Genomic DNA, 13,993 nt, shown 5'->3' on the forward strand with positions numbered 1-13,993 from the left:
GACACAAATACCCTCTTCCACGGAATATATTACACCCTCTCTGTCCTCATTTTCCTGCACGGTCCATAATGTACTTTGGTCACCTTGGTCTTATGTGGTGTGTGAAAAGAGCCAGGCAGTTATTTGGTTGGCACTGATCGAGGGAGGGCACCGGCGTGGAGCATTATGGCACAAGTGTGTCAGGCTCATGTACTGTGTTGATCAGGACGAGGGTGTCATCCATGTACACGTATACAACAGAAAATATGTGTGCAAACATCCAAATGAATGTCGAAGTCATGGAAACAAAAAAAAGCAATGAAGAAGGGAAAAAGATCATGCCCCCTGTGATGATACAAGGAGGCTCAAATCAAAGATTCTTGAATCAAAGAAGTGAGATTCACAATATCCTGTTCAAAACTGAAATAAATATTTTAATGGCTATATATTACGGAATGCGCTCCAAAAAATGTGCACATTTTCCTTCGTGTCACAGTTGTCTTTAGAATATTAAATTGTTCTATATCGATTCATAATAAAAAACAAGCTGATCTGAGCTAATTTGAAAATAGACAATTCAACTGCTCTTAAAAGTTTACATAAATAAGGAGATTGTTGTTTTTAAATATTTTTTTAAAGCCAATAACTCATGTTCAAAAACTGAATTTGTGATTTTAAAAAACGAGGCACAATTCTTCCTCATGCAGCATATTTTTTTGATGATGTGACTCCTGCGTGTGTATTTGTTTTGTTAATTGAAGGAGATGTGTGTCTTTGTTTCTGTGGGTCTTTTCACTGCGGCCTACCCATGTGCTTCCTATTACAAAACCCGAAACATTCACTCCAGGCCAGGATATAGTTTAGCTTCCAACAAGTAATATTTTCACTTAATGCCTTCCACATGGATTCATGTGTTTTCTCTCTGTTTCTCTCTCTCCTCCAGAATTCCACGCTAACCATCGAAGAATTCCACTCCAAGCTCCAAGAAGCCACCAACTTCCCTCTGCGACCTTTTGTCATACCCTTTCTGAAGGTAGATATTTAAATATGCATTCACTACTTTCAAAACCTTTAGCCAGCCCAGATCCAGATGTGCATACTTGTGTGTTTCTCCCTCTCTTTATCGCTCTCTTTTCTTCATTTCTTCTTCCTCAGTTTCTCTGCAATTTCACGAAGTACAGTCTCTCTCATTCTGTGTCTCACATCATCTTTTTTTTCCTCTTGCTCGTTCTGTCACTATCTTGTCAATGCTGAGGCTGATCTCACTCGCTTAGGTTCACTCTGTTTAAGGTTTGCAACTTTGTTCAGGCTGTGATTTTCCTGTGCAATATTTGAAACGGAACAAGTTTTTTGTTGTTGTTATTTGCTTTAAGAAACTTGCACGTGTACACAGAGCACAATGGCTGTGCATGTGACCTGAGATCAACGTCCCCTTTCATGTGCTCCAGCCTCCACCACTTTCTCTGAGGCTGTCTTTGTCATCGATTCCTCATCCCACTACTTTTAGCAAGTATTTCCCATTTACAGCCATTAGCATGGCATATTAACCCTCTTTTTTCAGCCCATTTGTCACCGGTCACCTATTTTCCATCACAACGGCACAGCTCTCATCTCTTTATTCCAGTCTGGGAGATGAAAGTGAAGAGGGATGATTGTATTTGCTGTTTGTATCTACAGGTGAAATAGTGTCCATTTCTATACATTTGGGCTGTTTGTGTCAGATAGGTCCATATTGTAAGTGTCTACAGGAATTGAGGGACTGTCGGCGGTGTGATTTGTTTTGGTAGTCAAAGAGGCCAAATGGGTCTGGGGGTTTATATTGAGGGATGTACTGTGCAGCAGCAGTTTAGATCATGTAATGGGGTGTAGCCGAGATCAATATCAGTGTGCAACTGAGAGACGGAGAGCAGAGACACGCATGACATTTAACACAAAGCTCATTTGTTTCTATTACAGGCTCTCTTTTGTTTTCTCGCTTTGTTTTTTCTTATTCCTTGCTCTTTCCCCCTCCATCCTATTCTGGATTCATCTGCCTACGTCTTCCTCGTTATCTATTCCCCATCCCTTATTTATCCCACCCTCCCCTGCGCTACCTGTTTGTGTCTGAGTGACAGGCACGAGGTACATGTTATTTGTGAAAACAAGACAGTCCATTCATACTTTATGCTGTGTGTACGCGCGTGCATGGGTGCATTTTGCAGATGTGCGCATGGTGTGAGTTGACATTCACAAGCCTATATTATGCACTATGGTCCTGAGTGGATGTGGAATTGGTCCCACGAGAATCGCTGTTACTGGCTGTTAACACTAACAGGGACTTGGTGTCCTCCCTGTGCCCTTTTTCACATCACTCCCTTCTTGTAGTTGCGTGCATATTTTTCTGCTTTGCCCTCGCCTTCTCATTTGTTCTCCCTCCATATCTTTCTGTCTTTATCCCGATGCTGTTTCTGTTTACTGTTCCCCATGTATCCATCCTCCAGTCCCTCCTTCTCCTCGCCAGATGGTTAGTGTATCACTGGGATGGCTGTGGAATCAAAGATGCAACTCTTTTTTCCCCCTCCGCCGCTCCTTCTCTGCCTCTCTCTATCCCCAGTCTAATTTTAGTGTCTTGCCACTGCAGAGCCTTTAATGCCCGCTACCATATGGTAGCAGAGAGCAGTTGGAGGTGTAGGGAAGCTTTTATAGGTGCGTCGAAGCACAGCTGCAACAATGCGCGTCAGGGCTCAGAGTTTTTCATTACGTTAATGTTAGACCAAGCCGACCCCTCCAATTCCCCCACCTCCACCCAAACCCACTCAATTCCTTTCCCCTTCTCTTAATACTAAACCGCAAATTGGTTGGGACTCTTTACTGGAAGGAGGCAATCATAAACCACACAGCGCCAGTGACGTGATGAGTTGGCGGGACGCCCGCAACACAAGACAACAGGCTCACAGAGTAACAGTGTTTCTCTCGTTTCAAGTTAAAGTTGAGCTTTTTTTCCTCTCCAGTGTTTTGTTTTTCTTGTGTCGTGATGGAGTGAGAGGAGTGAGAGGAGTGCTTCGAGACAGAGGCGTAAACACATTTACCTAAAAAGAGAGAGAGAGAGAAAGTCGTGACAGGAAATCATTTAAATAGGACAATAAAGACGTCTCCTAGATTCTCCTTTAACTGCAAATTACACAGAAACAGAAAGTTGATGAAGTGCAGCACATCCTGAATGTGGCATATTCTGAATAGTTTTTTGGCATCGTTTGACAAAATGACAAATCCAGTATTTTCACAATAAATCATCCTGGGCGGATTTTAGCTGTGGCTGCTGAACACCACTTGGAATTTTTCCTTTTATGCAAGTGCAGATGTTGGTTACCATAACTGCACAGAAGCAAATCGCCTTACTTTGTCATATGAAAAATGATCCGGTCTCTTCAATGGTCTGCATTTCTTGACTCAGACTTTTTTGTGAATGCATCCCCCATCTCTGGCAATTAGGATGACCTCGAATTAATGAAAGATGAGTTCACCAGGGTCAAAGCAATCTATTTTATGCTCTTTCTTTCAGAGGGTAATTACGATCATAAACTATTAACGGACCATTAACTCGGGCAGGTAAAGCGAAGGCCCGCGGTTGGCATTTCTTTTACTGCATGCCAATTACTGGAGAGGGATTTTGTATGATTATGAAACATAAATCCCATGAAACAAATCATGGTTGTGTTTTGCAAGTATTATTTCTGTATGCAGTTGGCAAGGACAAGATCGAATGGTCAAAGAAACGGAAGCAAATTCGCGAGCTAATGTAGGACGGGAGGAATGACAGAGCGAATGAAAGCCTTTAGATTACGAAACTGGGAAAAAATAGGGAAAGGAAACAACAAAGCGTGAGACTTGGAGAGAGATTATGTTATTGAGGACAAAACAAAGATGTAAAACTTAAAAAGATGTGATGTACCTCACTAAAATAGTCCCCACTCTCATTCTGAACCAGCCTGACGAAACACTTTCATCTTCTTGCTTCAAAAACGCACCCCATCAGATGTCTTTGAAGTCTGCGCGCACATACCTGCATGACCCACACAAGAAAGCATACCCCCGTGTTATGTCAAAGAGATGGAAAATAGCTGCTGTTTCTCGATATGTATTTGAAGAAAACAAAATGTATATGCCACAGAGAAACATTTTGGGTGTGAATGCACTCTGAGTCACAGGAAGTGGTGGTGGTTCAGCGGTAATGAGCAAACAGGGGTCAGAGGACATGGAAGAAATGGGCCTCTTGTTATTTCAAATTGGTGCTTTTGGTATGAAAAGATAGGAAAAAGCTTTTATTACAACATCATATTTGTATGTGCTTTATGAGCTTTACATTTTGTTTCAGATCTAAGAGATGCATCAATCTGTTTGAATTCTTTGTTGTAATTTAATCATCAACAACTTATACTATATTATATTTAGCACATGAGCAGAATTTGAATATTCCAGCTGCATATTTTCTCTTTAGGGATAAAAGTGATTTTATTGTTTTATGCAGTTTTGAGTTTTCATGAGTATGTTTTTCCTACTAAATTTATTTATTTATTTAAGTAGTAAAAACAGCTCAGCTCAGAATCTGACAGATTTTCTAATTGTTTTCCAAATTAGCCAAAAAACTAACAGAGGGCATCTCAGAAAGAAGAGTGAGTGACTGAGCGAGTCATTTGTTTACCGGCAAAAAGGCAGATGTGACATTTATATTCTTGTCTGAAACATCCAGAACAAAATGTTACATTTCCTCCGGTAATACAGTGACGTTTCCTTCTGCAGGCCAACCTGCCGCTCCTTCAGAGGGAGCTGCTGCACTGTGCCAGGCTGGCCAAGCAGAACCCAGCTCAGTACCTGGCCCAGCATGAGCAGCTGCTCCTGGACACCAGCACCACCTCCCCAGTGGACTCCTCTGAACTCCTGCTGGACGTCAACGAGAACGGCAAGAGAAGGACGCCAGACAGGTGGGTGAATTAGAAAGTCAGAACACCACCGGTAGTTTGACGGCATGGGACTGATTTGGTTTATGCATTTACCAGCTGAGGTTTTTTTTACTCTGTTATTTGATCTCATACATGAATCCCTTTGAGACTGCTTGCTTATGAACCCATACAACGCTCCACAGAAACAAGCTGAGCCAATGCAGGGCAATAGTGTGATGTGTTCATGTATGTGAAGTGTCTGTCAGTGTGCCACCGGGCCTCATGACGTGCTCCGTTGGACATCTCAGCTCCCGGCTCCTGCTCTTAATGGGCCAGAACTGAGGAGAGGAAGAGATGGGATAGCCCAATAACGTACACCATCAGAAGCTACACAGTATATAGCTTGGCATGCATCTTCGGACAAAATTGGCTTTGCAAAGGCATCACACGAATCACACCCGTACACATATTCTTCCATTCAACATGAATAAGCATTTTTAACTTCTTGAACAGAAGTTTGCGAACATTTGTGTGTGCGTGTGCACTGTGGCGAGTTTGTGCCTGTGCTTTGAGGACAATGGTCTTTTGAAATAAAGAGTAATTCTCCTGTGGTCTAAAAATTTGAATACAGGCAGGGGAGAGGAAAATGTACTTTTTATATTTGCTGAGGGACAAAAATGCCAAAAGCAATATTAATAATTTTCACCTCTCTTTTCCCCCAACAGTCGGATAGGCAGACTTTTTCTGTAATACCTGCATATTTGCAGGCCGTCTGGTGCTTAGGGGAGTGAGCTTAGGGGAAAAGGTAGGTGTGTGTGTGTGTGTGTGTGTGTGTGTGTGAGAGAGAGAGAGAGAGAGAGAGAGAGAAAATATATGGAGAGAGAGAAAAAGTAAGTAGGCATCTGTGTTCAGTGAAAAAAATGTGGTCTGTTTGTGTGAATGTCTGTGTGCATGATTCTCTATTCAGTGTGAAGGGGTGAGTAGGGTTCATGTGTGGGCACCTCGCGTGTGTGTGTGTGTGTGTGTGTGTGTGTGTGTGTGTGTGCGTGTGTGTGTGTGTGTGTGCGCGCGCGCCCTGGGAGATGGGCTGATAACACTTACAGATGAGGCTCCAGCACCAATACGGCTGGCTAAGCACCTCTGGATTCTGCTTACCTCTGCTCTGCGTTCCTGCTTATTAGAGCCCTGCGCCAGAATATTGGAATTTGAATGGGAATCCTTAATTACGGACAACAATGCACCATCAATGCATCCTGATTAATACCATGGTCTGCAGGAACCTGACCAGGAATATCGCAGTACAATATGAACATGACAGGAAAAGCATACACATCATGTGTACTTTAATTATCTAACAAAGCCGATACTAAAATAACAGCTGGGAGTGCAAAATGACTGGTACTGTAATGGCTTGCATGGTCAATTAGAATTCAGTATATATTTTCAGCATTCATTTCATTAGCCACATACAGCAAAAGTAAGCTCAACTCTCTATTGCTCAGAATTTCTCTTTCTAAGAGAAATGTTGTTCTCTTTCACTGATTGATGAAGTCTAATCCATTCAGCTTTTGTCAATGGAACACTTATTGCAGATGTTTCACAATAACAGTCTTCCATGCAAGAGAAGGAATTACACCCCCTGACATGTTTTCAGTGTGAATAAGGGGAACTTGTGGATTTGTATAAAAACAAAGGGGAACAGATAAACAGTCAGGCTTTACTGAAATATAATCGAATATACACTTATTAAAAAAAGGGAATTTAGACATTAAAAGGCCTTAAGTGAAGGCATGGGTCCCTCTTCAGTAGAGGTAAAAAGAAGAAGAAAAACTGTTCACTGTTTCCAGTATTTGTAAATGATTGTCACTCATTACGAGATGCCGTTTAATGATTTTACCTTAGAGACAATGTGAACCCAATCTTGACATGACTTTTTATACGTAATAGATAAATATTAATAAGTATTAAAATGTCAGGACATTGGCATGTGCATGTGAATTGGGCCCATGTATGTATCTTCAGTCGGTAGTTTATGGGTACACGCATCAATGCATTCAGTGTATAGGTAACTGTGAAGGTGTGTGTATGTGTGCACTGCACTGCCTGTAGATATAAACATTGTTGCAGCAGGAAGGCTGGGGAGATAAGAGTGTGGTTGGGGGGGGAGAGAAGAATGGATGGATGAGTCGAGGGAGGCAGCGAGAGACGGACGGATGGAGGGAAAGAGCATATGGAGAGCTGTGGATGAGCATTAGGAGCCCATAAAAACAGCTCATTAAGAAGTTCAATCTGTTCGTCGGAGAGAGAGATGGGGAGGAAGAGGAGAGGGGGGGAGAGGAAAGTGGAGGAGTGCAGATAGTGGGGGGAGGTTGGCAAGATTTTAACTGTGAACTGACAAAGCTGAGAACAGACACACATGTGCAAGAATGCGCACACACAAACACACCTGGCCACATTAATCTTCGGATGCAGCCTTACAAAATTTCCCCTGATCCCTTGGAAACTACTCCAGTGAGTATGTCTGCTTGTGTGTGAGTGCACACTGCAGTCGAGTGTACGTATGTATGAATGGACGTGAATGAATCTTTTCCATGAAAGAATTCCGGCATGATTCCTGCAGTTGTTTTGTCTGTTAGCGCGTCAACTCAAGCATTTAGTGCAGCACAAAGGAGCGAAAGAGATGTTGTGATGACATGTTTCAAGTTTGGCTTTTGTATGAAATAACTGTAACAAACTAATTCTGAATCAGATATTTTTACTAAAAGATGTGTGATATTACCATACCACAGATGTTTCCTGTGTCCTCTCCTCTTTCGTGCATTTATTTTACTTTCCCTTTGCTACTCATTCATTTTCTCTATTGTCCAATGTTACAGATTCTACCAAAAGAGTCAAATACAAACACCCGCTGGAAGACAAACCTATTTACATAAAGTGCTACACGCAGTGACTCAAAATGTGTCTCATTTCTTTCTTTCTTCACCCAGAACCAAAGAGAACGGCTTCGAGCGAGATGGCGCCCCCCACCCGGATGTTCACCCGAGCAAGCGGCCCTGCACCATAAGCCCCGCCCAGCGCTTCAGCCCGTCTAATGGGCTCCCCTACCAACCCAACGGGCTGCCCCATCCCGGCGGCCCGCTCCCTCCGCAGCACTACCGGCTGGACGACATGGCCATCGCCCATCACTACCGGGACACCTACAGACACCCCGCCTCCAATCACCGGGAGATCCGGGAGAGACCCAGGCCTGTTGGTGAGGACATGGGGGAGGATGGGGGGGGGGGGGGGTGGGGGGGGTGCATACATTTGGGATTTTGAGACACAAACCAACTCCATTACATGGCGCACTGTCAAATCCTTTGCTTTGTAGCACTACCAAGAGGAATATAAAGAGGATTTTTATATACAAAAAAGTAAACTGTTACAACAGTTACATCATTTTTACATCATTTCTCAGTTCTTTAACTATATACCACTGAGATCTGTATCCATTTTAATAATACCGGTACTGATAATCAGTCAGTGTCCGCTTCCACTTCAGCCTGGTGGATGCTTGTTGGTGCAACAGACTGACAAACAGTCCCTCTGACCACATGGCCATCCTGCTGCCTCAGAGACGCTGAGGCCACTCTGAGCTGAAGGCTGACTGAAGTGCTGCACTGTGAGATGTGTGAGCGCACAACAGCAGCACATTCAGGCACGGCGCCGTTGAATTGGAGACATTATTCTGCGTAGACCGAGCCTTGATGAAGCTGTAATGACGACGTCGGCTCTGCTCTAAAAATAGGAGAGCCATTTACCATGTCTTGCCTTGTGATGGATGTTTATTGGACCAGAAGCTCAGTCATTTGAGTCCTGCCCTCAGGCTGGGAGAGAGATATGGAGACAGCAAAGGAAAGGGGGAGGGAGGGAGGAGACGAGAGGAATGGATGGAAAGAGAGTTTCAACCAGGGAGCAAATGAAGGATGGGAGTGATGGAGTAATGCTGCGTTGTTCCTCTGTGTCATACTGACTTGCCCTTTGTTTACCTTCTATCTGTCTCATTGTTTCCAGGTATGCATACAGGGACGAGACAGGAGGAAGTGATCGACCACAGGCTGACAGACAGAGAGTGGGCTGAGGAGTGGAAACACCTTGACCATGTAAGAAAAGTAATAACATTTTTTTATTCCTATACCTTGAAAACCAGACATTATCTAAATCCTTATTTCAGTCCCATTCAATTGTAATACTTCTCATTATATTTTAAGACAGAGTTAAGAGAAACAGTGTGTTTATTAACTGCTGTGCACAAAATAGGAGTGACCTTAAAGTGCTGTAGGTGCTATTAAAAAATAGTCACGTGAGATCATCTAAACAAAGGTTTGACAAAACTATCAGCAATTTTCTTTTTTTTATTCTTTATATAATTCGATTGTGTATGTGTATGCTGGGATGTAAATACGTTTGCCTGCAGTGCAACAAACGTACAATGTAAACAATGCTGGATTGTTGCTCGTGTGTTCACCATCAGGGCTGTTGATCCAGTCCCATGTTCACTCCGTGGAATATATCTCGTGTCACATCTGTGATGCTGTTTCACCTCACAGTTGCAGTGACAATTGAGTCACTAAATGGACATAATGTGAACACAAAGATATTCTTGACTGAAGTGATAAAGTCATGTGGAGAGGGTGAAGAGAGTGTCTCGTGTTTCACTGCCGAACTCCATGAAACATACGAACGCAACAATGGCACACTAACTAAAATGACATCACAGATGTCGGCTTTAATTAGGAACCGCTCTCGCTGCCTTGCTGAATTTAAATCAATCCTTCCACGTCTATGTGTAAACTCAGCGCCTTGTCCGCTCCCTGTCACCCCCCAGCTGCTGAACTGTATCATGGACATGGTGGAGAAGACAAGGCGCTCACTGACAGTACTGCGCCGGTGCCAGGAGGCCGACCGCGAGGAGCTCAACTATTGGATCCGACGATACAGCGATGCCGAAGAGCTGAAGAAGGGCGCCGCTAGTGGGCAGTCAAGGCAGCAGAGCCCGGCCGCACCGGAAAATGCAACACCAGGTAGGGAATCGCACAAACTGCACATGTACTAGAGAGCTATTAAAGGATATCGTAGCAAAGCAATTCGTATATTTACAGGACTGCTTAAAGCCACGTTCCAGTGAGTTTAAGGATTTATGGAAACGTTTCCATTACATTGTAAGAACACGTCTCCGCTGGGCCTTCCACTTTCGTTGGTCTTTCTCTATCAATCCTTTTTTCTTTAGCTCTCTTAAAGGGATAGGCCGGGTGTTTTGAAGTGGGCTTGTATGAAGTAATCATCATACTGAGTCTTGTTGCTTTGAAGACTGCATAGATCAGTTTCACTTTCAGTCCCGTTCCACATCTGAAAAGGCTGTCCAACGGCAAGATAAAGCTGTTCAAATATTCTAAATATAACACACACTTGAACTGATATTGATTTTGTTTTCGGTGAGCCTTTCTTTCAGGTGGCTAAAATCATTTTTGCTGCTGGCCCCGTCCACAGCAGTGCATTGATTTACTCCCTTGTCAGTACTCCCGCCTGTTTCCTAAACTGGGGGCGTGCCGACCGTCGACCTCTGTAGGTAATACACTGACTGTGGATAAGTCCCGCCTACAACTCGACTTCGAAACACCCAAACTATCCCTTTAGGTCTGCAGTTTCCACACCACTATTAAAGCTGGCGTTAGCAACTTTGGAGAAACCAGCAAGAGCAAGCTAGATTTTGAAATCCAACCGAAAAACCCATCGCAGTGCTGCCGACTCTATTGCACTTTTGGCCAAAGGAAATGATTGGCCGGGCTTATTACATTCCTGCGACAGCCACGGATACCGGAATTCTTTCTCAGTTTTGGTCAGAGCATTTGCTTTATTGATTTCTGTTGGGATGTAATAAGAATTTTAACAAATACAACAAAAAAGTGTCCAAAAAGACATTACATACCCTAGCTCTGAAGAAGCCCTACAATGACGTATTATTAACTGATCTAAAATCTCCCATTGTTACTGAGCTGGTTTGTGTCCTACATGAAAGTGATATTTTCTAGTTTTATGGTTGATAGTTGATGTGGAGATCCCCAGGGGTGGATTCTAGGTCCATATTGTTACATTTGTACATCCACTAGGCCATATCATCTATGTTATCATAAATATACCGATGACAGAAATATTCATGTCTCCTGTAATCCAGAGCCATTTTACATCTCACTAGTCGATTGCATCAATGGAAAAATAAACTGGACGATTTGTTTCGTTCCTTAAACCGTGACTGAAAAACCAGGGTAACCAACAGGTTCTACAACACGCCGATTTGCTCTACAATCTTTTGTGCTGTGTCATGCAAAACATTGCTTGATCTCTAATTACCATGGCCGTGTGTTTGTGTCTCCCCAGAAATTCACAGGGAGCTGCTGCACCGGCCTGTGTCTGGATACGTGCCTGAAGAGATCTGGAAGAAAGCTGGTGAGCAACATTTCCATGCCTGCCATTATCACACACACACACACACACACACACACACTTTCTCTCTCTTTCTCTTTATCGCTCTGCAGTTTTAAGTAAGGGCTGAGAGAGGATGAGAGGCACTCCTTCAACCCCACTCTCCCCTCTCATTCCTGTGTAGTCTACTGGCTGCAATCTCCACCCCTGGTAGACGTATATTAATGTGCCAGGCTGCTCTTACAAAATGATTTATATTTGATACAGTAGTGAAGTAAAAACAAATAAGAGTTCCACCACCACACTCTGCACGCTCCAAATATGATGTCAGGTTGTAAAACGATTTTATTGTACCAGTCGAATAAGGGAGATAAGTCGCTGTAACAGCTGGTCCGGTGGTTCTGCTGTTAAAAAAAACCAACTACTTAGCAAGACTTGTATCTGCTTGCGTTTGACGCCTCTGTAATCTCCTTAGCGATAGACATCGCAGCTATTCTATACAAAAGTGTTGTAAAATTGTAAAGGGAAATGTGTAGAGCCAGTTTGAGATCAAGTATTGAAACTAATTTGTTGCTTTTACAGCTTTCATTAGCAGCCATTACATGTTTAGTGGACACAAACAGCATTCTTTAAACTCATGAGCGCAGCTACAATCACCATTATCGCTGTCCTGAAAAAGTGAAAGAATTTTCTGTTGAGGGCTCACTGCTCCAGGAATCCACTTTGTATTCCGCGTCAGTGATACAGTATATCTGCTTTTTAAACCCCTTGGAGAAAAGAAATTGTCCCCTTGCTTGACCGAGCATGATGTGTGAGATACTCAGAACAAGTAATATGCATTTAAATTGAATTGAGTATCACCATTGGGACTCAGCCTGCTCTCCAGTCCTCTCCTCCCCTCGCCGGCTTTGATCGATCTTCCATCGAAGGCATTTGGTGTGTAATCACAATTCCGTGCACAAGGCATATATCACACCGCACCAGGGCAATTTCCATGACTTCAGGCAGCACAGTAGGTTAAAGGCAAAACCACCCTGGGTTTGAAAATTTAGCTTGATTACGATGGAAAGAAAATGTCTGTCTTTAGAAAAGCACACATTCTGTCTGATATTGAATAAAGATTTTACATTTGCAATACAAGTGTCAACAAAGGGAATTAAGTAAAGTGAAGCATATTTGTCAGACATAAAGCTGTATTTATCTTTTGTCTGTGGGATAAATGGTGCCTGCTATTTTTCATTCTCTGCATTCTTCTCCGCATTTCTTTTTCACTTCAGTCGCATATATTCTGGCTGAGGAGAGACTGATTTAAATGTGACCTCGGGAGGACTGCAAAATAGGATTTTTGAACACAATGGAGTACGGCGATGAATACATCTGTTTGAAATGGGCAAAATGTTTACAGTTGGTGATAAATATTCAAGCACCTTGCACGGTGTCCTACCGGCTTCCCACTTCCCTCACCACATGGGCCTCTGGGATCACAATATAAATGCATAATTTAAATATAAATTGCCTGATTTGCATACACAATTAGTCAAGTTACAGGCTTGATGGGAGCAAACAAAAAAGCCCTCCTTTTGCTTTGACGTTGGGTTGGAATTCCACTGCTTAACACCCGCGCAGCAAGGTTATTCATTACACAAAACAAGAATAAAATAACACATTGCTCCATCTCAAAAGTATGTTTTCTGACTGATTACCTGGGATTAATTGGCCCATGCTGTTATCTCGAGGATATTATCAGAAAAAATATAGTTTTGGTTTGCTCATTGTCAAAAATGATCCTTTTAACGTTTTAAATTAAAAAAAAAAAACATCATCATTGACCCATTGGAGAACCTCTTGTAACTGATTAAACATGCCACATTCACCGTTACTTCCTAAATGCCTTAATGATTAAACGAAAGCAATCAAGTTTTCATATTTTAATGCACCCACTATCGTATATTTACCACGTTTAAAAATTGATGTCTGGTTAAATTTGGTGTATCCCAGGGGGTACTACCTGCAGATGATCTTGGAATAACAAAAACTAAAAAGGTTTTCTATGTGAGTTAATTCTCATCATTTAACTACGAGGCGTGTCTTTTCTCAGATTTTGTCCGAACATAAAAGTGAGTGAAAGCATTCGTTTTATGGTTATGGTTTCTGTGCTCCAGATGTGTTCCAGATTTAGCACATGAAACTGCTTTCAGAAGGCACGATCTTAGGTACCACTTCTGTCGAATGAAACTTTTCAATTGTTTCAGAAAACTGTTAAATGTTTATACTCAGAAATAGTAACTGTTGTATCCCAGACGACACTAAAAACACCAGTGTGCTCATTGAAGATAAACTTCCAACAACAGGATGATACAATGCCCACTACATTACAGGTACGGGAGGCTTGACTTCCTCTGTGTCCACACTCTTTCCAGAAGAGGCTGTGAATGAGGTGAAGCGACAGGCCGTGTCGGAGTTGCAGAAGGCCGTCTCAGAGGCCGAGCGTAAGGCTCACGAGATGATCAGCACCGAGCGGGCCAAGATGGAGTGTACGGTAGCAGAGGCAAAGCGACAGGCTGCCGAGGATGCGCTTTCCGTAATCAACCAGCAAGAAGACTCCAGCGAGGTAGGAATATACACAAGCGCTT

At 42.8% G+C, this 13,993-nt stretch overlaps 1 protein-coding gene across 4 annotated transcripts in view; it reads left to right on the forward strand.

Annotated features, from left to right (window-relative positions):
• Positions 1-13,993, forward strand: part of runx1t1 (RUNX1 partner transcriptional co-repressor 1) — a 57,157-nt gene that overhangs the window by 38,203 nt on the left and 4,961 nt on the right. Inside the window, exons 4-10 of one of the 4 annotated variants that reach the window (XM_079288179.1) lie at positions 923-1,012; positions 4,759-4,940; positions 7,886-8,151; positions 8,952-9,049; positions 9,766-9,961; positions 11,316-11,384; positions 13,739-13,971. In XM_079288179.1, the coding sequence (XP_079144305.1) occupies positions 923-1,012; positions 4,759-4,940; positions 7,886-8,151; positions 8,952-9,049; positions 9,766-9,961; positions 11,316-11,384; positions 13,739-13,971 (1,134 nt within the window). The remainder of the gene's footprint in view (positions 1-922; positions 1,013-4,758; positions 4,941-7,885; positions 8,152-8,951; positions 9,050-9,765; positions 9,962-11,315; positions 11,385-13,738; positions 13,972-13,993) is intronic. The other 3 variants (XM_079288181.1, XM_079288180.1, XM_079288182.1) reach the window with 3 other exon arrangements.

Source organism: Melanostigma gelatinosum, assembly GCF_949748355.1.
Source record: "Melanostigma gelatinosum genome assembly, chromosome: 17".
Lineage (NCBI taxonomy): Eukaryota > Metazoa > Chordata > Actinopteri > Perciformes > Zoarcidae > Melanostigma > Melanostigma gelatinosum.